Here is a 27,455-nt window from a genome sequence, read left to right on the forward strand (position 1 = left end):
GAATAAATTGGAAATACTCTCCAGCACAACTGAGATTTGAAACGCTGCTGGATGGTGGAATGGTTTGCTTTCAAACTGTGAAGTGCTAAAATTCAAACATATCTGCCAACTGCTGTGTTTTGTAATCTAGCCAGAGCCTCTATCCGGCTTTGCCAAAGTGTGGTTAGTACTAGACTTTTCTAAGACTGCTCCAAGCGTCTCACTTGTTTAAGGCTCAGAAAGTGATCCTTCACTGACTGACCTCCTCTTCCCTTATACCCACACTTGACCACTCACTGAACCCAAACCCTCCTACAGCTCCAGCTCTTGGCATCAAGTTGTGAGGAATTCTTTTTCAAAGGCTTTATGAAAGCTAAAAATATGTGACACTGTTGTTTTATAAGATTCTTTGTTGCTTTATAACTTTGAGGTCCAGGGTAGGGGTGGAGGTTTCATGTCCTGTTTTTCAGATGGGAGGGGAAAGGCTCTCAGATCAATAGATCGCACAGGATAGCTCTTGTGTTGTGGGGTTTTGTTGTTTTGTTTTAGTAAAATCAGGTTTTCAGCATCTGCGGAGATGTTTTGGTGTTGTGCCTTAGGGGAACAGAACTTTTATTGAGGTGAGGTAGCTGTTTCTTTTAGTCTAGCAATTGTTCAAAGTCTGACAGGTGCTGTATCCTGTCTGTTTTGTGTGAGGCATGCTCACGAAACAAAATATTTCAAAAGCAATATTTTGATTTACTTTCATAGAATCATTAAGGTTGCAAAAGACCTCTAAGATCATCTGGTCCAACTCCAGCCCATCCCCACCATGCCCACTGACCACAGCCCTCAGTGCCACATCTCCATGGCTCCTCACCCCCGGGACAGTGACTGCACCATTTCCCTGGGCAGCCTGTGCCACTGCATCACCTTAGTTTTCCTTAATTAAAAATCCCTATGCAGTATTTAGAACACGAGTGTTGCATTAGGGAGGACTGGAAACGCACCTGGGCTGAAAAGGGCGGAGTGGCTGCTTTTATTTCTTCATGTTAAGAAGAAGCAGATGGCATACAAGGAAACCAGTAGAATAATACCTAAAGAAACTTCTGCTGTGATCATTCTGCGTGGTCATTTGTCAGTGCTGAAGCCAGTGGAAGACCATTGTTTTGAAGTGGGAGCTGCAGGGTTGCGCCCAGTGTTATTTGTAGTTATAACTGACAGTTACATACATCAGTTTACAAAATAGCTTGTGGTACTTTGTTGACTCCTAAGAGTTTACTCTGATGATTTGCTGTTTGTTTGGACTGCTTCAGAAAGCAAGAGTGAAGGGAACAGCGTTCTGTAGCCGTGTAGGACAGCTTTCACTGGGCTTTGGAGTAGTGAGATGTGAGTGCTGAAACTGGAACTTGTTGTTGAAAGGACGTACAAATACAATCTGAGCTAGCGTGTTGGTGTGTGATATCAAACCCATTCTTTCTTAGAGAGAGGGAACAATAGTAACCATTGTCATCTGTCACGTAATTCTTCTTTCCATCGCTGTAATAACACGCTGTGTGGCCCTTTCTTTTAACCTAGTGGGGAGAAAGAGGTGCTGAGTGAGAATGCTGTGCACCAAGCAGGAAGTTTTCACTGGAAGCAGCAGCTTTCTCTTGCTTGGTGGAAATAACAGTGAACTTTGTGTTGTTTTTTTTTCCAGTTTTATTATCAATTTTTGACATAATGAGTGTTTTCTTTAAAAAAAAAAAAAAAAAGCTTTGTTAGTTGGCATTCTGATTTCTGTATCAAGTGATCAGTTTTTGTTTCATCTTTATTAGAAATGGACACAAGTTGTTTCTAGCGTTTCTTGAGGGGAAAAGCGTGCAGTCAGTAACTGAGGTCCTGTGAGCAGTCATCCCTGTGTTCCCATCGATGTGCTTTGTTGGTAAAGTCAGCTTCTGCTCACTTCCTTGGGTGGGTGCTGGGGACAAGCCTCCATTTCAGATGTATGCTGCCCACCTACTCTCTGCCATGTGCTGAAGCCATGCAAGAATAGAACCATCCCATAGCTCCCGGGGGCAGCAGTCCTGCATCACGTCGCTGGTTGAATAGTGACTGAGGATAAGAAGGCTCTCAGTGGGCTGGCACAGAGCAGTGCTGCCTCCCATGCCCTGGGCTGCGTGGGCCGAGACTTGGAGGAGGTTTATCTGGCTGCACGGGACTGCTGTTTGGCTCCTGAGACACTGAAAGCCCATTTCTGTGCCTGCTGAGAGGTGATGCTTCATCCTGAGCTTCACCTGAGCAGTACCTGCTTTCAACTGGTGCTTTTGAAGTCTAAGATTGTTGTGTACCTCCGTATGTTTGTGTTCTTCCTCATTGTTCTCCGGTGTGTGCGTGTGCCCTTCTAAAACATCTTAATCCTACCTTACTGAAGTGCTTAGCTCTAGAGCTCTTTTCTTTCTCGTTGTTTCCCCGAGCGGATAAATCCGTTCTAAAATTCCTCCACGCATGGGAAATCTCAGCTCAAAGGTACCACATGAGGGGGTTGCACAACAAAAACAGAATGGAATTGCAACTTGCACACCTGCTGTGAAAACAAAGGTACTTACTTCACTTGTGCAGCGGCATCCAGCGCACGAGAGGAATACAGATGTCTCTTTGTATTCCTCGCGCTGCTCTTCTTTGTAGTACGGGGGCGGCTGATGAGAAATCCACGCTGTGCTGCTCGGAAATTGCCCAGCAGAGCCCGATGAGAAGCTGCTGGGGATGATGAGACCTAATTGCCGTCCCTGCATCAGCAGCGCCTATGAGGCATCCTGGGAATTGCTCGCCCCACGCTCAGAGCAGCTGGTCACATGAGCCTGAATTTTCAGTTCAGTTCATTAGTCAGCCATTTTGGTCAACACCCTGCTTACTGCGCACAACCAATCCTAGCAGCACTCGCTGCCCTGCCTGAGCTGGCAAGAAAGGCACCAGCAGCTTCATTTCAGCAAACCTGGAGATCTTCTTCTACGTTCTTCCTTTGTTTTTGCTTGGGTAGCCATCAGAGGAAGCCCTTCTTCTTCTTCCTCCTGCATTTTTTTTTTCTTTTAATATATTTTTTTATCTTTTTTTTTTCCATCTTTGATGCAGAAGCCAGGTTTTCTGTGGTTGCTTAGGATCAATAGCCTTTAGCATATCTGAAGACAGCGACAGCTGACGAAGAGGAGGGAGGAACAGACGAGCGTGAAGGAGCGGCGTTTTTACCTTGCTTTATATATGAAAAGGCCAAAGCAGTCTGTGCGATCCTGAGCATATCTGACCTATAATAGCAAGGTATTTCTTGTTTTCTTCTTCCAAAAGCTCTTCTTCTTAGTTCTTTTTTCCCTGTTGTTGTCGTACCAGCTGAGTCATCATGTCTGCTCTGACGCCTCAAAGCGACATGCCAACCCCCACCACCGACAAGATCACTCAGGCTGCCATGGAGACCATCTATCTTTGCAAATTCCGAGTGTCCATGGATGGAGAATGGCTCTGCTTGCGCGAGCTGGACGACATCTCGCTGACCCCCGACCCAGAGCCTACCCATGAAGGTACGGTCCAGTGTGCTGCCTCGGGATCCCTGCAGCCGTCGCATTGTTACTGCTGCTGCAAGAGTTGGGAGGGGGTGTCTCTGGGATGAGATGCTCTTGTCCAGCCTGCAGTACCTGGAAACTGTGTGATGTACCAGAAAGCCAAAGCAGTGCTTCACACTGCTCTTGTCTTTTGTAATCCACCCTTTTAACAGAGACAGATCTGTGCTTTTTTATTTTATTTTATTTTATTTTTTTAATATATCGGGAAAGATTGGGTTTGTGTCTCAGGAAGGAATGTACTGTGATGTGTATTCCATAGAGCATACTGGTAGCATGCTGACTTCTGTCTGCATATGGTCAGCAGGTAATTTTTGGAAAGCCCCAAGTGATCACACAGCTGTGCTTATTGCCAGGTGATAATGCCACCGCGAGTCTTGCCCCTTGCTTCTGTTGAGCATGCTGCTGTTTATTGTAGCTCAGGAGCCTGGAATGTGGAGGTATAAGACACCTTGCTTTTTATTGAAAATAGCTTTGTAATCTGGACTGATGGTGAAAACAGTTTAGTACCAGGTCACGTGAAGTGAGAACTGAAAGCTTTGTGAGACAGAAATGGAGAAGACAGCCACCCATTGCATCTCCTCCTTGCCCTTGGTAGGGCAAAGTTCCTGCAGAAATTGTAAGGTGGCCTTGTGCTTCCAGGGTTACTTGACATCAATGCTGCTGGGTTCTGAGTGACACTTGGGGGATGCTGAGCATCTTTCAGTCCTGCAGTGAGGGAATTCCGTCTCTACACTCCAGGCTGCTTTCTGTTAATAGTTAAGTATGATACCACCAAGTAGCCTTGCTTGGCCCATTTGATGGGGTTTGTGAAATCAGTAACATCTTTCTCTATTGTTGTCTTGTGCATGCACGCAATTTAAATTGTGGTGTGAATTTGAGCTTTAAACTTAACTGAGTGGCAGCAGCTGTTAGGTTTGGATTTGCTTGCCAAATGAGGGACTAGAGAGGTATTTCAAAAGCAGAGGCTGACGTTCTCTCTGAAGCACATCCCAGCATTTCAGGGAGGTGCTGTGGGCTCAGGAAAACGGATCCTGAGTGATAAGTGGAGATTGAGCCCAGGGTGCAGCAATTCAACTGACTTCCAGTTTCCATGTTCTTGTATGTGGCATGGACTTAGGCAGTCTTTTGTGGTCTTAGACTTCATTTTGTTTTGTTTTAACAGTGTCTTCTAGTGTTGATAGATTGATCTTTGTTCTCTCTCTCTGTCTCTCCCTCCTCTATCTGTCTGATAAACACTAGCCTCCCTTATGATTTGTCACACTGGGGTTAGTAAATGGCCTGAGCAGTCTAGGGTTCTCTTCTTGGTATATCCTGGAAAACCTCTCTGTCACACTGCAAGTCTGTTAGTTAGGTCCTTGTTCTCATATGAGTCTTTTTCTCTCCTTGCCTTCTCACTTTAGTCAAACTCATGGCAAGATAGACTTAGATCCATCTACCCCAGTGCATGGGCTTAAGTTTTTCTGGATTACCTTTCCCAAGTATGTTGAAAATGTGTCTCTATAGCATACAAATTGCACTCTTGTAGCAATGAAAGCACTAATACTGGACTAACACTTCCCAAACTACAAAAATAATTGTTTTAAATGCTCTTATTATAGTCAGTCTTTTGCAGGTACCAGAAGGGTTTGGTTGGAAAACAGTATTTGCTTATTTCACTGCAATATTGATTCTTAAGTAAAAAATGAGTAAAAAGAGAGATGTCTGAAAATGACCTTTATGGAGATATTTACACAGTTATAATGTAAGGTTGCTTGTTGGAAGGGAGAAAGACTTGATCCAAATTATGTTATTAACAGAGACGATAAGCTCAGGAAGATGTGTTCATAACAGGGAAGCTGACACAGCTTTATCCCTAGCATTGGATCTGCTGTTACTGCATCAGCACTGCTCCTGTGTCCTCTGTGCATGGGGATGAGGGGACAGGAAGACAGTTTGCAGATGCTGGGTGCTCCTCCGAGAGGGAAAGCAAGGGAGCCAAGGCTTGTTCTGTAGCTTTCCTGTAATTCTGATGTAGGAAGATAGGAACTGAAGGAAATTAAAAAAAAAAAAAAACAAAAAAAAAAAAAGAAGAAGAAAAAAAAAAAGCCCAGGAGTTCTGCCAAAAGTGTAACGAGAAATTGTATTTTTTTTCTTACAAATCAGCACATAAAATCGGGATGTAGTACAGTCACATATCTGAAAGAAGGATTTAATGACCCCTGTTGCTGTCCTTCAGCTCTTGCTGCTTCCCAGAAGGTTCTGCCTTTGGGCTCTCTCCACTGATTTGCTGTGCCCCCTTGCCATCCTGCCTTCTTCCTCCTTGCTGTCTGTATGCCTACTGGGCTGCTCTCATGTGACATACGGTGATGACTCAGTCGGTGAATGAGGTGGGAGACCTGGGGTCTGTGGCTTCTCCTGCTGGCTTCCCAGTTTTTTCAGCTGTACGTCTTGCAGGCCTGACACCTCCCTGCTTTGCTTCACTTGGTTGGCTGCAGTGTGACGCTCTGCTTCTGTATTTTTAAAGATGCTTTTTTGTTGTTGTGGTTCTACCACAGTCAGTGCAAAACAAGTGAAGTAATTGACAAGACTGGATTGCTGCTAAACAAAAAGCTGCAGTAATTTGTTTATTTTTCTTTCTGGTGAAAGCAGATTGTAAATAGGGATTAGTTTTATTGCTGCTGCTTTTCTTTTTTTTCTTATCAGCAGTTTGAGCAGGTTACTTAGGAAATGTGGTCTAAACCTGAAAGAGGAAGTTAAAGGAAGTGATTCTTGCTTAGCTCGGTTTTATATCCCTCATCAAAACCCCGTGTTTTAGTTCCAGTGAGAAAGAGACTTCAGATGATGTCTCAGCAATGCCAGGTCACAGCAATGCAGTGCTTTGGGGAGCTGGATGTGAGTGCTCTGCTCTTTGCTTTTGCTCCAAGGGCTCCCAAAGCAGAGGCAGCAGATGATTTCTGTTCTCAGGGCTGCCCTTGTTGCTTTTCAACAACGGTTCTGAATTAAGAACTCAGAAGTGTCCTGTGCTGTGCAGGCATCACAAGGTGGCAGAATGCGGCACAATGGGCTTTTGTACTCTTGTTTGTTTGTAATAGATGTAGTGATTGTTGAGACACCCTTAGGGACTGGGCTGGGAAAAACATCAAGTATTTTAGTGCCTGCATAGACAAGGTTGAACGCTGATGGGAACTTCTAGAGAAGGTGCAAAATGGACTTGTATAGTTCTTACTGCTTGGTAGGTTTCTGTTTTGAATAAGCATTCTTCATGAGGAGCTTCATGCTAGAGCAATGAAGTCTTATTCCTCACCAGATCAACTTCTAGTCGAGAGCAGAAAGAATGCATGTGATAGCTATGTGATCTGAAATTGTGTGCTATCAAGCATTGCAGTATCACTTAAAGAGAACCGTAAAACCAACATCTGCTTGCAGCTACTTTTCCACCCTTCTTGCACGTTTCAAAATGGTTTAAAGAAGCAGCAAGATCTTATCAGTTACGTTTTTATTTTGCAAATGAGTAGCTTCTCAGAGCTAAAGTTTGCGTGCTGCGGGCTGTGAGAATCGCCTTATTTTGGGTTAGGGAGCTGCAGTACTCTTTAGTTGGATCCGAATTGTGTGACACGAGGGCTTGTACCAGGCTGGGCTGTGCAAGTGTGGGGATTGCAGTCCTGGTATAAAGCTGTACAGAGCAAAATGCACCTAGGAGATAACTCTGGCAACCGTTTTTTTTTTGTTGTTGTTGTAGTTTTTTTTTCTAGTGGTGTGGAATAGAAGCAAACTGCTGGGAGAGATGGGAATTGCTTTAGGAGTTCTGTCTTTCACATTACAAAACAAATCTGGTGTAAGGACCCTGCTGAGGGTAGCAGAGACCTTTTGCATGTTCAAAGAAACCGCATAAGATTTTTTTTTGTATTGTAAGAAAAGTATTTCTTCTGACACCTGTATGGTGGCAGAAACCCCTAAGCAGGGCAGAAGTTTGAGGGAGCTTAAAAAAAGTGCATGGATTGCCAGATACTCCTAGGTTGTATAGCCTCCTTACAGGCTTGAGCTAGAGACTCGATTTAATAGAAGAAACGTGAGGTTGGTTATGTATAAGGTGCATGAATTACGGTCTGTTAAGAGTCGCAGTCTTTTGAATAGTAGTTAGGCCATGTAATCCAGGCAGCACATACTGAAAAGCAATGCGTTAAAGACCGTCATCCTCCTGTAGGACAGGAAGGAGATGTCCTCCTTGCTATATTTGTGCTGAATCCCATCACAAGCCAGGAGCTGTTGAAGGAAGGGGAGGACAGAGAAAACTGGACTCCAAACCAAAGGAAGATTAAGGTTTAAAGCTCTTCATGGCAATCAGTACTATTTGCCAGTCCTCAAATGAATTGAAAAAGGAGTGCCCTGTAAGGTGTAAGGACAAGGGTGACGTCAGCTCTAGTTTTGTTTTGATTTAAAGTTTAAACTTTTTGTAATTCTTTTCAATGTTATAATTGGCAAGTAGCATTCAAGAATTATTTGCTCTTCTAAGCTCGCTCAGCCTAAATAAAGTCCAATGAGCTTGGGAAATATGGAGAAAGCTTATTTCCCCGAGAAATAATCGGAAGCTGCAGAGAAACATTTTGGATGCCAACCAAGATGCAAGATGAAAGATTGAAGAAAAAAAGTGGGTTTTCTTTTTCTTTTTCAGCATGCATATGTCAAAATAAAATAGGCAATTTCCCATAGCAGCTATTCATGCATTTCTGCTTGGAAAAAGACTGTGGAGATACAGTCCATGATCTCAGTTATGTGCACGCAGTTGCAAGGTACATATCTGGTTTGTTGCAGATCAACAAACATACATATAGAAGTACCTAGTTAGTTGCATATCTGTGATTGTTTTGTGATTTTTGTGTTAGCACAGTGCAACCCTTTACGTGTGTTAAAATGCCACGGGACTAACCATCAAATTTTAGGCTATGACTTTAATGCTTCCAAACGAGCAGCACGTTGTAAAATCAGCGATGACAACAGCCTTTAAAAGAAACTCATAGCAGTGCTATTTTTTTCACTAAAAAATATTGAAGTCAGTTGTTGCAATTGGTGATGAAAGCACACGCTGTTGTTGCTGTAAGGTGAGGTAAAGAAAGCAGTTCAAAGAATCATTAAGGTTGGAAAAGACCACTATGATCGTCCAGTCCAACTGTCAGCCTGGGCCCACTAACCACATCCCTCAGCTCTGGATGGTCAGGTGCTGGCTAAGATGCAGTGACTGGGAGAGCAGTGGCAGAAGGAGCAGTGTACCAGTGCAGGGATTGAGTCGGTGTGTGATGCGTGGCTGGAAGAAATAGATAAAAGCAATTGTTATCTGCAGAGAGCAGACTGCACACTAGGGTCAGCAGCATCAGCAGAAGGCAAGCAGAGGCTCTCAGGGGCACATTGGTACCTGTGCATGCTGTGTTCTCTCTTTTGGTCTCCTGCCCTGCAAGGAGAGCTGGGACTTGTGTAATTCTGAGGCTTGCAAGCCGGCACGTGGCAGTGCTGCAGGGTGGGAGAATGTGTTTGGTAAGCAGTTTTGGTAGCCATTTTTCAACCTTCCAGTTTTGGATATAGCTTGCCCAGACAGAAACTGCAGGCTGAAATGAATTGACTTCTTGTTTCTAGTGTATGCAGACTGTCTGTCTCAATTTTTAGGTAGTAGGTTTTAAATTTTTTAAAAATATTTTATTCTGATCTGTGTACACTGGCCACTTCCCGTGGTTTTGGATCGCACGTTATTTTAGCGTGATGCTGAACCCCTCTTTGGGTTGTCCCTTTTGTTGCTGACACTACATGAGCTACCTCATTTGCAAATCTATTGGAAAGAATTAGTCGCTACCTCTCTCCGTGCATACTTTTATTGACCAGTTTCATTATTCCTTATTAGATGTATTATTTCTCATTCCTAAGGCACTAAATAAGGGGATTGTGCAGTGTAATTAAGCACAATAATATGACTACAGCTTTCCTTCCAGTGGTAAAACTATTAGTTGTCCATGCAATGAAAGATAATGTTAGGCTTAAAGAAGGAGGGCAAAAAGACACAAATACAATTTGTCCTATTTCTGAGAAAACTCTTCCCACTTTCCCTTGTGGGATGCTTTGGCCCAGAAAAAAACAAGCAAGTGTTTAAAGCAGCGGACTAAAAGTTAAAATCAGAGAAATAATCCTATAATTATGAGCACATGTGTCAGCATTTCTTCCACTCGCATCCATCTGGCCACCAGCATGGATGGTGCTTCTTCCCTTTAGGGCATGATAAGGCATAACTGGCAGTGAAACTGTCCGTAACTTCTGGTTGTACTTAGGATTGCTGTAGATTTCCACTTAATGCTCAGAGGGCCTTTGAGTGAATCTGAGAAGTGCTGTGGTTTGTTGGTGAGGCACAGAGGAGTTCTTTCCTTCCAGAGGAAAAAGACCTCGGAGCACTTTGGGTATTGGTGCTTAAATGAAGGAAGTGTGTTTGTGTATTGAGGGGGAGAAGAGGATCAAAAGAGCTCCCCTTGTAGCTTGGTGTTTTTCTTTGCAGTTTGGTTAGATTTAGTTCACTGTTGTCTCGATTCCTGAGCATGTTGTTTGGCCGTAACCGACTCATCAGCTTTCCGTAGGTCTTATTTCCCATGTGTCAGCTGTTCTCACTGCTTTGCTCAGAGCTTTTGTCAGTTGTGGCAGATCACCAGGCAGGAGCAGAGGGGGTTTGATAGAAGTGCACCGAGACAGCCTGAATGCAATATGGCTGTCTTTCCTGCTCTTGGCCTTTAGCTGATGTCTTCTTTATATATCACAACAGCCATTGTGGGCTACCTTAAAAATAACCCCTTTCTCTATTGGTAAGCAGAACATAGGGACTCCAAGCTAGCTGCATTTCTGTTTGTAAATCTTTAGCACAGTTAATGCATTGTGTAAGCGTCTGTACAAAAATTAGTGGATTCAGGTCAGGTTTCTCATAGCAGCCAAAATGCTTTCTGTATCGGGCTCTGTTTTCACTTCTCAAAATTGGTGTCTTTCTTTATTCCTTTTCTTGTTACTTTTCTGACCCATTAGCTTCTTCTTACAGATTAATTAGTGACTCTGTATATCCGTACTCAGCTCTGGTGAGGCCACACCTCGAGTACTGTGTTCAGTTGTGGGCCCTCACTATAAGAAAGTCATCGAGGCCCTGGAGCGTGTCCTGAGAAGGGCAGTGAAGCTGTGGGGTCTGGAGCACGAGTGTTATGGGGAGCGGCTGAAGGAGCTGGGGTTGTTCAGTCTGGAGAAGAGGAGGCTCAGGGGGACCTTATGACTCTGCAGCTGCCTGGAAGGAGGTTGTGGTGAGTTGGGGGTTGGACTCTTCTCCTGGATAACATTGATGGGATGAGAGGAAATGGCCCTACAATGAGCCTGGAGAGGTTTAAGTTGGGTATTTAGGACAAACTTATCTGGAAGAGTGGTGATGCGCTGGACAAGCTCATGGTGGAGTCACCATCCCTGGAGGTGTTCAAGAAACACAGAGATGTGGCACTAAGGGAGGTGGTCAGTGGGCATGGAGAGGATGCACTGGGGCTGGATTGGATGATCTTCTTGATTCAGTGGTTCAGTGGCTTCAGACGTGAACGGAACACATAGATTGGGAGGCAGTGTGTGATGGGGAATTTGCAGTTCTTTTGTTAGGCTTACTGCAAATCCCAGGAGTTTGCTTGTAGGTGATATCCCAGTATAGTCTTAAGATGCCCTTCTCAGGACACGCTCCAGGGCTTTGATGACTTTCTTGTAGTGAGGGCCCACAGCTGAGCACAGTACTCAAGGTGTGGCCTCACCACAGCTGAGTACACATAGACAGTCATTAATTAATCTATAAGGAAGAGCTAATAGGTCAGAAAAGTTAAAGCTGGCAGTGCTCGTTGCACACTATTTCTTAATGAGCATGTTCTGTATAGGCAGTTTGAAGGAAACAGGTAAGTTTTTGTGTAGCTCAGGTCTATGAGTAGTGTTCTGTGGTCTTATGTGTAGCTGAGCATTTATTAAAGGGCACGTGTTCAGCACTTGTTTAGAACTATTTAAAATACTGCAGAGATGCTTCTGCTGCATATTTGGGAACTCAGGCAGTTTCCTTCTCTTGAGACACCCGTTCAGAAGCACTGTAAAATGAATCTGGTGCTTTTTTTATCCCTGCTCTACCCACGACGTGAGAATCCACAGCCTCGGCTTCCCCTGCACGTAGTCAGCTTTTGCATGTAGTGCGTTTTTGTGGCACTGCTCAGTAGTGTGGCAACTTGTTGCTGAGTGGTGTTACCTTTGGAATTAAACTGTTCTGTAATGGTGCTGGGGGCTGCCAGAAGGTGTAGGAGCATTGTATTGTGGTGCACAGCTGGCTGGGCTTCGGAGAGGTATGGTGTTAGTTGGCTTCTACTCCCAACCTTGTGCTAGGTTCGTAATTTCAATCTTAATAATAATCAAGAACTCTTTCTGTTTAACAGCAATATAAAATCAAGGCTTCCTTGCCCTAGTGTGAAGCTGGATCTGTCAGCCCCAGCCCTTGATGCTGTTGGACTGGCTCTTGTTTTCCAACTGGTTGATATCTCTGTTTTGCTGACATTGCAGCAGTTAAGAAAATAACTTTAAAATGCATTATTCTTAAAATAATGAATAGGATTTTCATATTAATATATCTGTCATTAAAGTGCTTCAGTTTCTTCAATGCCTTTGCATTTGCTGCAGTGTGATACTCAATTCCCCACTACTGTTCTTCCCATGAATCTGGTTGGAGTGTGGCAGTTCTTCCATGAAAACTTCATCTGGGTCTAAAGTTGGTATCCATGTTATCACTGGTGTGTTATCACCATCATACCAAAAGTATTATATTGATCTTAAATGTACTGTGAGGAGGAGCATGGGAGCCATCAAGTTGAGGTTTTGGTTTTTTTCTTTTTTTTTTTGTTGTTAAATATTCTAGACGAGTGGGGAAAGCTGTACGTAGTAAAAGAAGAAATGAAATAAATGTATGCAAAGCCTCAGTTAAGTGCATGAGGAAATGAACACAAATTTGCAAGGAAATGCTAATTCAGTCTGTTTCTTTTCCTCTAAATCTTTGCAGATATCATGATCCTTCAGTGCCAGTGTAAATTGATGAATTTCTCACTAGAAAGAGGATGGGATTATTGCTGGTATTTAAAAAAAAAAAAAAATTGAATCTCCAGTGGACATTTCATACAGTCATAGGATGGTTTGAGTTGTAAGGGACCCTTAACGGCCATCTGGTCCATCTCCCCAGCAGTGAACAGGAGCACCTACAGCTACACAGGTTGCACAGATCTGTACGTTTGTTTGTAAGCTTTACAGGAATTGCTTGTTGAAAGTTTTGGTTTCATTGTTTTCTTAAATAAAAGTAAAAGCCTCGGTCTTTCAGTGTGAAGGAGGAGGCAATTGTTCAGCTGTAGCTGGCAGTCACTTGAGGTTTCTTGCCCCTTTCTGTGAAAAACTCAGCTCAGACCTGATATCTGTGGGTGGGGTGGGGATTGGACTGCTTGGAATTTGCTGACCTTATTTAGTTTGTGTATTTCTTATGGTGATGAGAAATAAAAACCTGTTCCATGTGTGAGCATCGCTATCTGTCACAGCTGTCATTGTAGGTGGAGGTCTTGGGTGGCTGCTGGATGTGGAGTTGAGCAAAGACTGAGGCATAGAGAAGCAGAGGTGTTAAATGCTTGGCTTAGATGTTGCCTATATGGTACACTTTGAGAGGGGTTTGAAGCTGCAAAATCAGCAGTGAGAAAGATGTGAAAGGTCTACTAATACCTGGCAATGTGTAAAGAGCCAATTGCCAAGTTAATTGTTATGTATACATAGATACTTCTGTTCAGAGATTTTCTTCACTATTTATGCCTGAGATTAAGGAAGAAAGCCCTCAATATTTGATAAGACAGCATTCACCAATGATGTTTGATCTCAGTAGTCAGGTAGGGATTATGGGATGATCAGAATCTGATTTTGATCTTTACATCTGGTGGAAAGTGGTATTAAATAAATGGTCATGTGTGCACCTAGATTTTGACCTGATTTAATGTTAGAAATATTAGAAGTATAGCTAGAAAATATTAGCTTTATGGACTTGTTTATACAGATGTCTTACACAGGGTTTGCACAGGTAAGGAAATTTGAATCACACAAGTATTTGTGAAGGCGAAGTGCTGAAAGTAACCCATGTGCCATGTAATCTGGTCTGTGACATTCCAAAGAAGGAGTTCTTTGGAGTTTGGAGAAGTGCAAGAGGAATGTCCATCCACCACTGCACTGAGCTACAGAAAGCTTCCTGAGCCTGCAGGAGGCTTTAACACCTGTAATAAGAGACCAAAAGTGAAGCCAGTGGCAGGGGGAGCATCACCAGTGCTTTGCTATTGCAATAGCAGGGAGTTTCTCAAGCAGAACTCCCAGCTGTGTGTAGGAAGCAGGGGTCAGGAGGTCTGATTGCACTCATCCTCCCCCTCTTTGCCCCTAACAAGAGAAGGAGAAATCCCTGCTGAAGGAAAAGCAGTTGATCAGTTCCACGTGGGTAAATTAACGGGGCACAATGGAGGGTTGTCTTCTACTGTTCTCATTATTGCAGTAATGCTTATTCATAGGGGCAGAAGGGAATTACTGGGCCGTGAAGAAAACTGGTGCAAAACTGATTTCTGAAAATCATCTTTTTGAATAAAACAGTTTCTGAGGATAAGATGATGGCTGATCAATAGTACTGCAGCGTAAGAGGCTTTTGGGGATCAGCTGAATTACTGCTCACAGTGGCATTTCGGTGTTTTTCTTTAACTGTAGTGACTGTGAATGCACTGCTTGTTTGCTAGCACCGAGTCCCGTGGCAGAAGGAGGCTTAGCGATAGGTTTTCTGTGGGAGGGAGGAGGAGGTCCTAGCAGGATGTGTACTTTGCTCGGGACTTTGGCACGGTTGGTGTGTGAAGGGGAACAGAGCCTTTCTTGTGGTTTGGACGTTCACCAGTTTTCAGATTAGCGCTGAGGGGAGCAGGCATGTAAGTAGGGAGCTGAAAATAGGCAGGATTCGGATGTCTGGGGCTTTGTCTGTCTTTGTTTGTGGGTTCAAAAGTAGGGAATTAGTGGGAGTGTTGAAACAAGTTCTCCCTGTCCTGCCTGATCCTCTCCTGGGATACCTGCCTCCTCACCATACCTGCAGCCACCTGCAGGCTCCCAGCGAGGAGAAAGAGAGCTTTTCTGATCAGGGCTGCAGTGAATCAAAGTCGCAATGACAACATGAAACCGGTGACCCGAGACTGGGCTGAGTTGGATCACCTCTGCACCATTTTTCATTTGTTGTAACAGAGTTAAGAGTACCACTAAAGCCTATTTAAAAAGTTCTTGGTGTCATTTTCCTGAAATGTGCCGAGCTCACCGTGCTTGCTTTTCCTGCGTGGTCGTATTTCTCTCTGATCTTGGGGGTTCTTTTGGGAGCTGGGTAGGAAAAAAACTGAAGCAAATGCTGATGTTGCATAAATACCAAAAGTTGAGTGCTTTGATCTTCTAAAAAAATAATGTATTTCCTGCTTTTCCTTTTAGGATGTGTTTTATTACAATATTGATTGTCTTAATGAAAAAAAAAACCAGCAAATTTTTTCAAGTTCTATTGAAGGCTGCCTTAATTTGTCTCAAGCTGAAAAAAAAAGCTTCTCTGTATTGCTTTGTGCAGACTAACAAACCCTTTTGTCTTGCAAATTTCTTGCTAATATGAACTGAGTTTTGTATTATGTGAATCTCCCTTTCAGTTATCCTTCCCTTGTACCTTGATTTTGAATCTTTCCTTTAGATCATGGCTTGCATGACATTTTCTTTCTTTTCCTTTCTTTTTGCTGTTTGCAAAGACTCTTGGGAGGATTTGACAGATGTGGTGGAGCAATTGCGTGATGATACTGAAGGTGCGTGCCACACCAACATCTTTCAGCTATTATTTCCACTTACCATTGGCTTTTGATTTATGATTTTGAACCTGCGTGCAAAATGCACTTTTCCTTTCCCGTACTCATAGCTGTGGCTTTCTGAACGTGCTTGTCTGGTTGCACCAGGTTCACAGCAGAACGTGCTATGTGTGCTGGCTGTTGGGTTTCTGCTGTTAGTGTGCTAAAGAAGATGTCTTTGATCACTCGCATTTATGTGTTACTCTTTCAACTGTATTAATTTACAATTAAAATGGGTGTTGTGAAGGATTTTCTGATAAATTTTACCAGTCCATGGGTTCTTTGTTGGTTTCTGGATTCTTACTGATCTCTTTTTGAAAATATAGATGTACTCTGACAATGTTGCTTACTTAAAAAAAAAAAAAACAAACAAAAAACAACACAACCAACCAAAGACTTGCTACCAATTTTGGACCTTCAAGTGAAGGTAGGGAAAATGGATGGAGAGACTAGTTTTCTCATATAAAGTGGGTTCTGGGACAGTTATTTTCCTGATCCTGATATAAATGCACCTTATAAGGTACAACAGTATTTAGGAGATCAATTTTAATTAAGATTTCAGAAATCACCCTGAAGTTTCTGAAATACTTCAGAAATATCAAAGTGAGACCTTGTAGAAATGACTAAACGTGGCTGTGCATGGTTGGGCTGGAAGTGTTTGCAGCAAAAGGTTAACGAGCTTTTTGGAGACAAGGAAGTTTTCCTCTCATGGCTGAGAAGTTTCAGTATTCATCATTAGGAAGAACATAGATTTCATGTAGAAGAGTGAATGGGGCATATATCTACAAATGCCAAATTCCTTAAGAGCAGCCATCTCAGATCAGAAGCTAAGTCGGGGCTGTTGACATCCACAAGGCATAAGAGCACACGTCTTGTTATTTCCATACTGATAACCCTAGAAGAATAATGTCAGCAGATGCATTTCAGCTCTTTTTGCCGATTTGTGGATTGAACCAGCACAGTGGCTGTTTTCTTACCAGCGTTTTGTTCAGCTTTGGTCTAATTATTGCTGTTAGAATCTTATAAGTAAAAGAAACAAAAGAACAACCGAACAATCAAACACCTGCATTTGTTTCTTTATATTACAATTTATACACTGTATAAATAGTATAACACTTGGTTAAAGCCAAACAGTACAGATAAATGGAGCACATATGTATAAGACTTGAGGTTCTATATAGAACCTTTTGGGTTTTGTAAAGTTCTAATAGAACCTTTTGTGGGTGCTGCCTTTCTGAATTGCTGTGCTCGGTTACGTGCTTGCCTGGAGTGCTGGTGTACTTGGCTGGCTCTTCTCAGCCATGGGAGATGTGCTGTCTCCTGACGCAACAGATCCTTCTGCCCAGCACCTTCAGCTTTCTTCCTTTTGTGTTTAAGGAAGAAAAGGATTTGGGTTTTTTTGTTTGTTTGTTTTTTTTCCCTGTGAAACTGTGTATAGGCTTTTGGTACTTGTGGAGTGAGGTGGTGGTGAAATGTATTTCAAAGATGCATTCAAAATGTCTGTCTTTTTGTCTGTCTTCCCTTGTACCTGCTTGCCATGACCATCGCTCTGTTCTGTTTTCCTGGAAGCCCTAGATGCCCACTGTGTGCTCTCCCTGGTAATGGTGTCTGCTTTCTTCCCCATAACAAACACAAAGAGTCATAGAATTATTAAGGTTGGAAAAGATCACTAAGATTATCTAGTCCAACCATCACATGAGAACCTAGCAGAGGATGGTTTCAATCCATCAGTGTCTGAATTATGAAGAGCATAATAGCAAAAACAAACGAGGCAACCCTGTAAACTCAATAAGTGCTGCTTCTCTCAGGAAATGAGATGTACTAACAGCAGATTACAAAAATGACAACTGCTTTCCAGTTTATCCCATCCTTCAGAGTAGGCAGGATGAATTCTGAATACAGAAGAAAAAAATTAGTAGAGTTTTTGTCTAGAAATATACATGCCTCTGCTTTTCCATTGTGAACATTCATTGATTTTTTTTTTTTTTAATTGCTGTTTACTTCTAAGGGGTTTGTTTAAGAGAAACAGAAGGTGTATCACCTCTTCCTCACAATGGTAGTCTGATGCGCATTGCTTTGAAGGCAGGTGAGGACTTGGAATGTAGAGAAGTGCCAGGTGTGCTTCAGCTAACATAAGAGAAGCTTCAAAAATACATGTGGTTGTTAAACTCATGTTTGCTTTTGCAGCACTGGATAGCTTCAGTTTGCTTTAGCTTGTTTGTCCCTCTTGAATGAAAGTCTGTGGATCAGGTAAGAAAGCAAATAGCTCAGGTTGCAGGTGCTCTTCTCTCCCTCCACTCAATACTATGTGACATTCAGCTGGACATGGTGACTGTTAATACCTGGGAGAGAGAGAGGAGCGTGCACCACACCGTGGTTACCTTGGCCAAAAGCTAGTCTGTTAGCACAGCCTCCTGATGGCAGCTTGGATTCGGGTACTGTGCCCTGGTGTGCAGGAATTTTAGGGAGACCGGGAGCTGAGGCTGCCAGGAGGAGATCTAAAGGAGCTATTCCAAGAAAAATGCATGCTGTGCTGCTGCTTCTTGACTCCCTGTCAGTAACAAGCACAGAGACAGCTTTGGTTTTTCCCAGAGAACTTTCTCACCTTCTGTGCTGTGAAGTGTGGCAGAACAGAGGCTGGGAACAAGGCGGTTCAAGTCCTTAATTTATCTAGGGATTTGCTTTAGGCATTTATTAGAAATTATACACATGTTCATGATTTCAGAGTCTGAGCAACTAGAACTAATGTCTTTCCTAATGCGAATTTGCTGAACTGAAACTCAGTGCGCTGTGGGTAGCTGGCTGGTTTGCATAGAAAGCCAGTGCTTCATCACGGATGTGTCTCGGTTAATCTGAGTACAGCATGTGCTGTTTGCAAGGTATTGTTTCTCTGCCATACAAAGCAGAATTCAGATTTGGATTATTGATTTGAAATTGATTTGCTATACGGAGAGTCTTGTTGAAATACTATTCAATAGGCATTACTTTGAACAGATTTAAGTTGGTGGGGTTTTTTTGGTTTTTCTGACTTTTTAGGTTCCTAGCTACGTGAAAAGGGCAGATGTTGCTCTGAGTGACATGGTGTAGTGGTATGGTGATTTGTTGGCAGTTGGACTGGATCAGGCTTGTCCAACCCGTGGGTCACAGCAAGTGCATGCAGCTGTGTTTTCTGGTTTGATAAAGGAGTTTGAGAATACGTTTCAAGATTGCCAAAAAAATCATCAATTTATGTTTGTGACACCATTTTCAGTTGATAAAAATACATTACCTGCAAATTTTCAAATAAAACGCAGAGAGTTGCAGTCAGATATTCTACTCAAAAATCTGATCGTGTCTCTCTTCTAGAGTTTCATAATCCCTATCTTAGCAGAGAGAAAGATCTCTCACTTCACAACCACACTTTGTTCATGGGATTGCTTTATGTCAGTACACACATTTGTGAACAGTTATCAAGGATGAAGCACTTAAAGAATAGAATTTCATTAAAAATCTCTGAGCACCTGAGAGCTCACTGAGAATTGCAGCCACTGCCATTGAACCAGCTTGGTGTGTTAGTTTCACAAAAATAAGGGCAAATATCCCACTCCTTTTATGCTTTTGTTCCTCTCTTTTTTTCAGAATTTGTCTTAAAAATTAAGATGTTGTTTTTACTTATTTATTAACAACATTATGTATTTTGTGAGGGCTGCTCTGAAAATAGCACTTCCTATTTTGCTATGCAGGCCCACAACATCAGAGGCAGATGTTGGGGGTACAGCAGCAGAGGTCGAACCTTCCCACCTGTATTTCATTCCATGCTGTTTCTGTGTGGCAGATGGCAGCAGAAGGGCAGTCTGATAGAATGGAGTCTGATGTGGAAATGCATATGAAGCAAGGGGGTGAAACTGAATTCCTGGAAACAGTGGCACCCATTGACATTCACTGATGCTTGCTGAACATTGATGGTGCATTCCAGCAGTGCCAACAGTGGCAGTGGGTCACCTCTACTGGTTCTGATTTGTATGAGTACGGCATGCAGGCTCTTGCTTATCACTGGTGAAAATGCACAGCCAATGGTGGTGACTGCATGGAAAAGTAGTATTTTGTAGCTGAGAATTTGCTCTATCTAGTACTGTTATAGTGCTCTTTGTAGCTCTTTTAGTTTCCATGGAAATAAATAGGAGGCATTACTTTCGGAGCAACTTACGTATATGTGGCCCAAGACAATTAATTCCTCTTCACTCCATGCAGCCCAGGCAAGCTGGAAGGTTGGACACCCATGGATTATATGATCTTAGTGGTCTTTCCAACCTTAATTCTGTGATTTTACAGGGTTCTTTTGATTCTTAGATGATTTGAAAAGTTGTTCATGGAAAATTCTCAGGAGTATTTGCTTTTCATGTTGTTTGCATGTGAATGATTGTGCCACAGTTTTACATCTTCAGCAACCTGTGAATTTGGTATTTTAGGGAAACAGCAGGATCAGCTCATTATTTAACACCTATCGTTTTAATGGAATCAAGCCCAGTTGCATGTGATCATGTTCAAGATTGCTGGTTAGCAAAAGTGTCCATCATCTAGAAGCTGCAATTTTTAAATATCAGTATTGTCCAAAACTCAAGATTACTTGAACTGAAATCCAAAACACATTGAAAGACAAAGTGTAAGGGCCAAGGTTTTACTCTTAATGTTTACAGCATGGCATTTACGGTAGAACATGGGCTGAGCTTTTTGCAGTTCAAGGCAGAAAGTTGGAGGAGATTCTGGCACAGGCTGGGAATCTCAATGGGATGTCAGTTGCATTTGATGTCTGTCAAAGAAGTAGGTGGCTGAGTTTTCCTGTGGGAAAATCATCTTTGCTTGCTTACTCTGTTTTTTTGGACTCAATTTTGAGATTGTGTACGCTGTAGCGCATATAACAAGGATATAGATTATTTTGGATTTTGTATTTTGAGTTCGTCTTTGAGATATTATCATAGAATTGTTTGGATTGGAAGGGGCCTTAAAGATCACCTCTTTCCAACATTGTGCTGTGGGCAGGGTTGCAGCTTCATACGCAGAGTGCCATCATTCACAACACACTGATGAAGAAGCAATCTTTATTTTGTTAATGTGATTAAAACATCTTTCAGTGAAATGACGTTTTAATTCTTCAGACCATGATTGCACAGTTAAGTATGAAATGAACATGTAGCCCTGCTTTTCCTTCTTTAACTGAGTGCTTTCATTCTCTCATGTTCATTAGCTCTCATCCCTTAAGAGTGTTGAAGGTATCTGATTGTCTTGAACATACACGCATCCATTTTTTCTTTCTCTTTTTAAATTAGTGTTGCACTGACCCCAGTTGAGATGTGGCAGTCACAGACCTTTGGCCTGCAGATAGCCATACATCTTGCCTTGAAATACATAGGGTATCTTTTAACCTTACTATTAGTCTGCAGGAGGCAGCAGCTCTCAATACTGGAGGAAAAGTATATAGTTTCCTGTAAGTGTATATTAATGGAGCAGCATCCTAATTCAGAGCAGTCTTCTTGGAATCTATCCATATAACTAAGCTACACGGAAAAATTTACTTAGGGTGCGGTTATACTCTATCTTGTACAGTTTCTTTAATTTTGTGTTTATGATTGATTTGCCACTTAAGAGAATCCCTTTGGACACTTGCTTGCTCCTGGTGAGATCAATTAATTGCTCCCACAGCTCTGTGCTGCAGCAGGGATGTTATTACAGGGAGAGAAGCACTGATAAAAAGAGATAAAGGTTTCTCCATCTTTCTGTATCTTGCCATTCCTCCAATAGGGAATGAGAATTAGAAGCTGTTACTATTGACGAGATTTAAGTTCTAGTCATAGTTAATGGTTAGCTGTGTTAAGGTTAAATGCTCTCATCTCATTTCTGAGTGTGTGCTCATGCACAGGGGCTGTTCTTTAAAGCCTGGCAAGATAAGCAATAATGTTCACCCTAGATTTCAAAACGTATTTAAATAATAAACCTCTTGTTTTCTTTTACCTCATCACCATATTTGTTTGTGGGCACATGTGAAAACTGCCTCAGATAAGAGATTTTTTTGCTGGTTTATCTGCCTTGGTCGGAAGCATAGGCATGCTGTAGATAGAGTAAAACTGAGAGAAGTACTGGAGGAGGAAGCTGGCTGGTTTTTAATAGAGGAGCTTGTTCTAAATGAATTTTGAATCATGGTACCAACACAGAGCATAATTTTGTGTCTGTGATAGGATCAAATACTGGAGCGATGCTCATGCTCTTAGAGAGCAACCGTTATGGATGCACACAGGAACAACTGAACTTGTCTGACACTTCTCTGTTTAGAGCCTTCTCTGTTTAGATATACTCTTCCATGGCAGCAGGCATGGTCTGGAGTGAGATTACAGTGATAGCTGTTGATCAATGGCAATTCCAGTTCGCATTCCTCAGCACTGTTGGTATGTTTCCTGTTCCTCATGTCTTCCCTCCTTGAGCTCCTCAGTGCAGGACCTGCCAGGATGGTTCCAATGAAATTTAGAGGAGACTTGGGGTACTGCTTCATCCAGGAGCAGCAAGGTGAGAAGACTGGCCTTGCCCTAACATGCTTCTGAGGAGATGGAGCAAAAGCAGCCATGGTATCGAGTTTGAATGGTGGTAGCTCTCACAACCAGTCTCCCTGAACTGGATTTTTTTGCAGCCCTTAACTGTAATAGTTGGGGTACATGAGAGTTGCTAGAGCAATGCCACAGAGTATTTCTTTGAGCTGTCAGCGTCCTGGATAGAAACAACACATCCACTGGCGGACAGCCCATCAAAAGCAATGCAGCAATAATGAGCCATCACCACCTTAGGTGCCAGTTAGCTTTAGGCCCATGGGCACTGGAACGCAGAATGCTGCAGAGGCAGATTTCACTTGTTCCCAGGTTTTGTTTGTTACCAGATTTCACAAATGCTGTATTTCGATCTCCTTTCATATTTTTTCAGGGGGCGGTTTTGTCTCCGCTTGAGTAGTTGCTTTTCTTCTGCTAACCCTGAAGTGCCTTTCATCATCTCCTTTTTTCTGGCATAGGAAGTCTCAATCAGGAATAGCAGCTACTCTTCTTGTTGCTTGTTTTGGATATAGTTTTAGGTCGCTAAAATTAAGTCAGCTTTGGGTTACTGGGCTTGTTTCAACCTGCAGGATGTGAACAAAACTGAAAATGGGTAGATGTGATTTCTAATAGCTGAGTGCTTTTATGAGGGTTTGCTCCTCATATTGTCTTTGGCTGGTGGGTGCCTCACTGCAGTGGAAGTACATTGGAGATGGCAAAGAGGCGGTGTTCACCCATGTCTGAGCAACTGGTGTCATCAGTGCCAGTGAAGCAGAGTGATGGCTTTCATCAGTAGGACAAGTCCTGTGGGAGATTGCAGCATTCTGGGAAAAATATACCCCATAGTCTCTTTTGACTAAATAGTTGTATTTTAAATTAAGAGAAATCAAGTCTTCACACTTCTGTAGACAGGAGGTTACGTGACCAACCCTTAAGTTGCCTTAAGTCTATGTATCTGGTAGAGATTTGATATTTGCTCAGTGGCAAACATGCTGCAGACAAGCATGCACATCCGCAAGAGTTTACTTTGAGGATGGGAGTTGCATTTCCTTCTCAGCAATGCTGGATGTTTCAGGGTGAGACATAGGAACCTATGTAAGCTATTTGTGCATTAAAGAATTAGGGTCTCTGAGCAGTCATAAGGAGCTTAAGAATGCTCCAAAGGGCAGATCTGTGTGGTAATAGTCTGCAGAGACTGCAGGAACAGCCGTGCAAATTCTTATGCTGCTTAGATTTGTAGTAATTTTCATGGCCTTTTTTATTTTTTATTTTTAATAGAAATACAGCTCCCTTTTGGAAGTTCTTCTAATTGAAGGTTGTAAGGCTTGGGTATCTGTTTTAATTGCTTGCTAAATGCATGCATGCTCTGTCAATACAGCAAATGACATAAGCACTGGGTACACATCCATCTTTAGATGTCTTAGGGTCATATTTTCTTCTACTGAGTGTAATAAACTCAATGCTGAAGCTACTAAATTGGTTTAACAGTATGCAGCTGTTTACAGCAACCCTAGAATAAACGTGCCTTACAAAGATGGAGCTACTCGTGCCAAGGAGCGTTAGTAAGATTGCATGTGGAACAGATGCAAACAGAAAACCTGTAGCTCATACGGCACTGTATTTTAACAGGAAGGATTTGTCTCTCTTACTGTTTGTCTGTAGGCCTAAAGCTTAAGATGCTTTGTAGATGTAGGGCAATTTCACTGTGGTTACAGGACTGGTGCTCTTGTGAGATTGTATCTTTGGGTGTTGTAAGTGAATTGAAGGCCTCTGGGAGGAGAGGTGCTCAGGTTGGGTGTGGGCATCAGTGCACTGTACCGTACCAGAGACAGATCAGGGAGCAGGGGAGGCCTGTATGTAGGGTGTACTTTGGGAAATGAGTGCTAATCTCTTGCAATGAGAAACAGATAATAACAGACCTTTATACAAGGTCTGAGTTTTTATATAATGTTAGAGGGAGAATATAGTCTTGAGGAAGGTCTGTGTGTGCTGGATGTGAAAGCAAGCTGCTAAAGGAGCCATGCTCCTCATTATTGCTATTAAAATACTTAAGCACTTTTGATACAATGAAGAGAGAGAGATGGGAATTGGCTCTGTTATATTAAAACTTAAATAAGTCATGAAAGATGAAACACTGGGAAAAGAGGATCATTGATGGACTAAGTGTGAGAGGATTCATGCTTGTCTTTAGAGCGAGGAACAAGTCACAGCTGCAGAATTCTTATGGAGTTGTAGTTGCTGGATGTAGCCAGGGCTTTGAGCTGGGGAAAGTGACAGCTGTAGCATTCGGGAATACATTGTCGAGATGTGAAGCACAATATTTATGTCAGCCTTTAATCTGTTCTTTCTTGAAAAATGAAGGATTTTTTAGTTAATTTAAGAGTTTCTCAATTCTTAAACTATCACCTAGTCCTATGTCAGTGTTGCTTTCATCATAAGGTGCTGGTTCATTTTGATTTTTCTGGAAAAGACTGAAGAGAGCACCTCTCATCAAACTATCACTGCCACTAAAAATGTCTTCAGTGCTGAGATGAGAAGAGAAATGGGATATATTATTATAATAAAAACTTTTGTTACTCAGCCGTATTTTTCTTCTGTTTTCTGTAGATCCTAATTATCTCATGGCTAATGAACGCATGAACCTGATGAACATGGCAAAACTGAGTATCAAGGGGTTGATCGAATCAGCACTTAATCTGGGCAGAACACTGGACTCTGACTATGCACCTCTTCAGCAGTTCTTCGTTGTGATGGAACATTGCCTTAAACATGGCTTGAAAGGTAAACTTACTTGAGAGGAGCCCTCCTGGCTTGTTTGTCACAGCATAGGAGCAGGAGAGCAATCTAGTTTTAAAAGTCTGGCTTGGTATTCAGCAGAGGTTGAGCAGGGTGTCTGTGATCACAGGTGACTTGACAGGGCACAGAAAAAGGAGAGAATCTGCTGAAGGTATAATGCTACAAGCGAAAAGCTCCATTGTTGCAGTTGCTTGTCACTTTTAAAACAGCTTTTCAGATGTGATTCAAGTATAACTAAGTCATCAGGGCTAAAGCTGCCTCCTCAGCAAACTCATGACTCCATTTTTTCAGCACTTCCTTAGAGAGGCAATGAATTTTTTGGTGGAAGAGGATCTGCAGCACTGCTTAGTTCTATCAAAATTGAGGATTTTGACTTACTGCAGCTAATATCTTTTAAGCTGCTTTTTTAAATGGCAAGCAGAGCATGTAGTTAACTATGAATCATGGAGTTAGAACTGCAACTGCTAAGAACTGCTAGTTTCCTTGATTTGCTGCCCTTTCCTTGAGATGAAGAGTGGGGGATGTTAAATTTCCTCTCAGCACATAATTCCTGTGGTGCTTTTTTAAAAAGCTTCATTCAGCATTGTGGGCAAAGTACACAGGGGCAGAGTGATTCCTGTGCTGGTTATGTGTGCAAGGAAGAGGTGTTCATGCTGTTCAGCTTTGGTTGCTTATCTGTCCTCTTGCTGATGTCACTACTGCTGGTTTTAAGTTAGCTGAGTTCTCAGTTTCCTTACTTCTGCAAATTAGTTTCCAGTTTTAAAATATAGGAGTCACTAGAAACCTCTACGCATCCTTTCCTCCTTCAGAAAAATCCCTGGAAACTATAGAGGATTTAGATTCAAAGCGTTGTGGTTCTTTTCCTTGAAATGTGGTGGTGAAGGAAAATTACTGTGCACATACGGGGTATGACTCAGGAACAGTGGCAACATCCTAGGAGAAATCTTTGCCTCTAGCAGTGAGTCTGAGTTACTGGATATAACTGGATGTTGTCTTGCAATATTTAGCTTGTATAAAACTACTTTTGGTATCTACATCAAGCCCTTACTGCTTTATTTGAATGATATCAGTAATTGCCACTTTTGGGTATGAGAAGTAATCTTTTATACTTGCTCAGTAGCAGTCCCAGTAGGCTCTTTCTGTCAGCTGTTCTGATCTTACTTCTGATCATGTTTGAGAATATAAATAATCAACACAGGCTCAATGGGCTAATTTTATATATTTTCTTTTTTTAGCCAAAAAGACTTTTCTTGGGCAAAATAAGTCATTTTGGGGACCTTTAGAACTAGTAGAAAAACTTGTTCCTGAAGCTGCAGAGATTACAGCAAGTGTTAAAGATCTCCCAGGTCTGAAGTAAGTACAGTTTTTTACTGCACAAGTACTTAATACATTACTTTTTGTTGTAAGAATGATTCTGAAGAAGAGAAGGAAGGACAAACCCGATCTTCAGGAATGCATCTGCCACTTGCTGTTTATACAAATGGCTCATTACTTTTTTTTTCTTTCTTTTTACCTTAGTTAAGGAACTGCAGAAGGAAAGGAAGAGTACATTCTTTCTGTATTAAAAGGTCATACGGACAATAGCAAATATATTGCTAGCACTAAATGAATGACAGTAGGTCTTAGAAATGGAGTGAGCCTTTACCAACTCACCTTCTGAAGCTAGGCTGAAGAGAAAGGGAATTGGAAGGAAGATGATTATAGGTTACATGCATTTGAGCCTGATAGAAGAAGAATTTCTTTTAAAATATATTTAAATAAACCTGTAGAGTTTGTGTAAAAGAGAAGCTTACAGAGCTGGAGAAGATACTGACTTTTGCTGAAGAGGCGAGAGAAAAAACCTGTGGGAGGATATGTTGCTTCTAAAAAAAAAAATGCATAGTCGTTCTAGACATCACGTTCAGATTTGCTTAGACCATTGCTGGAGAACTGTTAGTGTGAAGGCTTTCAGCCTAACAAAAGGAAAAAAGGTTTGAGGATGCTTTTGCATGAATGACAGGACTAAGCATCAAATCTTTGCCCAAAAAAGAGGGAAATACATTTGATAACAGCTTATTTCAGTTTATTGTTTAGCAATATACGTATGGAAAAGTGCTTTTAGTGGTGGACTGCATAGGAATCTGCCTGGAACAGCTTACAGGACCGGCATGGAGTGCTAGGAGAGTCATGTCACAGCTCCTGGCTTTTCTTGTTGTAAAAGAATACTGTAGCATGACATAAAGTAAAAGACAGTTTTTGAATAATTCTCAAAACTACAGTCCTATATACACACTAACCATTTGGAAATAAAATGTCATGTGTTAGTTGACATCAAGACCATAAAAGGGAATAATGAAGATAATTTCCATGTGCAATTGCTACTTATATTAGTTAAGACTGAAAAATAAAATGCTTTACGTGCTGTTTGCTGTAAGACAACTGACTACTAGAGATGGAAAAGAAATTTCTTTCTATTTGGAGCTCTGCTCAGCACAGGGGATTTATACCTTCCTTTGGAGCATCTGGTACTGGTTCCCAGCCACTCTGTCAGGGTGGATGAGCCAGAACAGTGATGCATCATATCAGTTCTCAGTATTTTTAAAGCTGTGTGTCTAAGGTGGTCTGGAAAAGCAGAGGAGGGGAAGGACTGAGGCCATACC

General features: G+C 42.1%; 1 protein-coding gene across 12 annotated transcripts in view; it reads left to right on the forward strand.

Moving 5' to 3' along the window:
* RUFY3 (RUN and FYVE domain containing 3) overlaps window positions 1-27,455 on the forward strand; it is a 55,035-nt gene that overhangs the window by 6,141 nt on the left and 21,439 nt on the right. For 4 of the 12 annotated variants that reach the window (XM_090139099.1, XM_031596777.2, XM_031596778.2 and 1 more), the window contains exons 2-3: window positions 24,628-24,801; window positions 26,052-26,169. In XM_090139099.1, the coding sequence (XP_089995225.1) occupies window positions 24,628-24,801; window positions 26,052-26,169 (292 nt within the window). Of the gene's footprint in view, window positions 1-1,829; window positions 3,510-15,376; window positions 15,431-24,627; window positions 24,802-26,051; window positions 26,170-27,455 lie in introns of those variants that run through there. The other 8 variants (XM_090139101.1, XM_090139103.1, XM_090139102.1 and 5 more) reach the window with 6 other exon arrangements.

This window comes from Phasianus colchicus, chromosome 4 (assembly GCF_987193195.1).
Source record: "Phasianus colchicus chromosome 4, bPhaCol1.hap1.1, whole genome shotgun sequence".
NCBI classification, from domain to species: Eukaryota; Metazoa; Chordata; class Aves; order Galliformes; family Phasianidae; genus Phasianus; species Phasianus colchicus.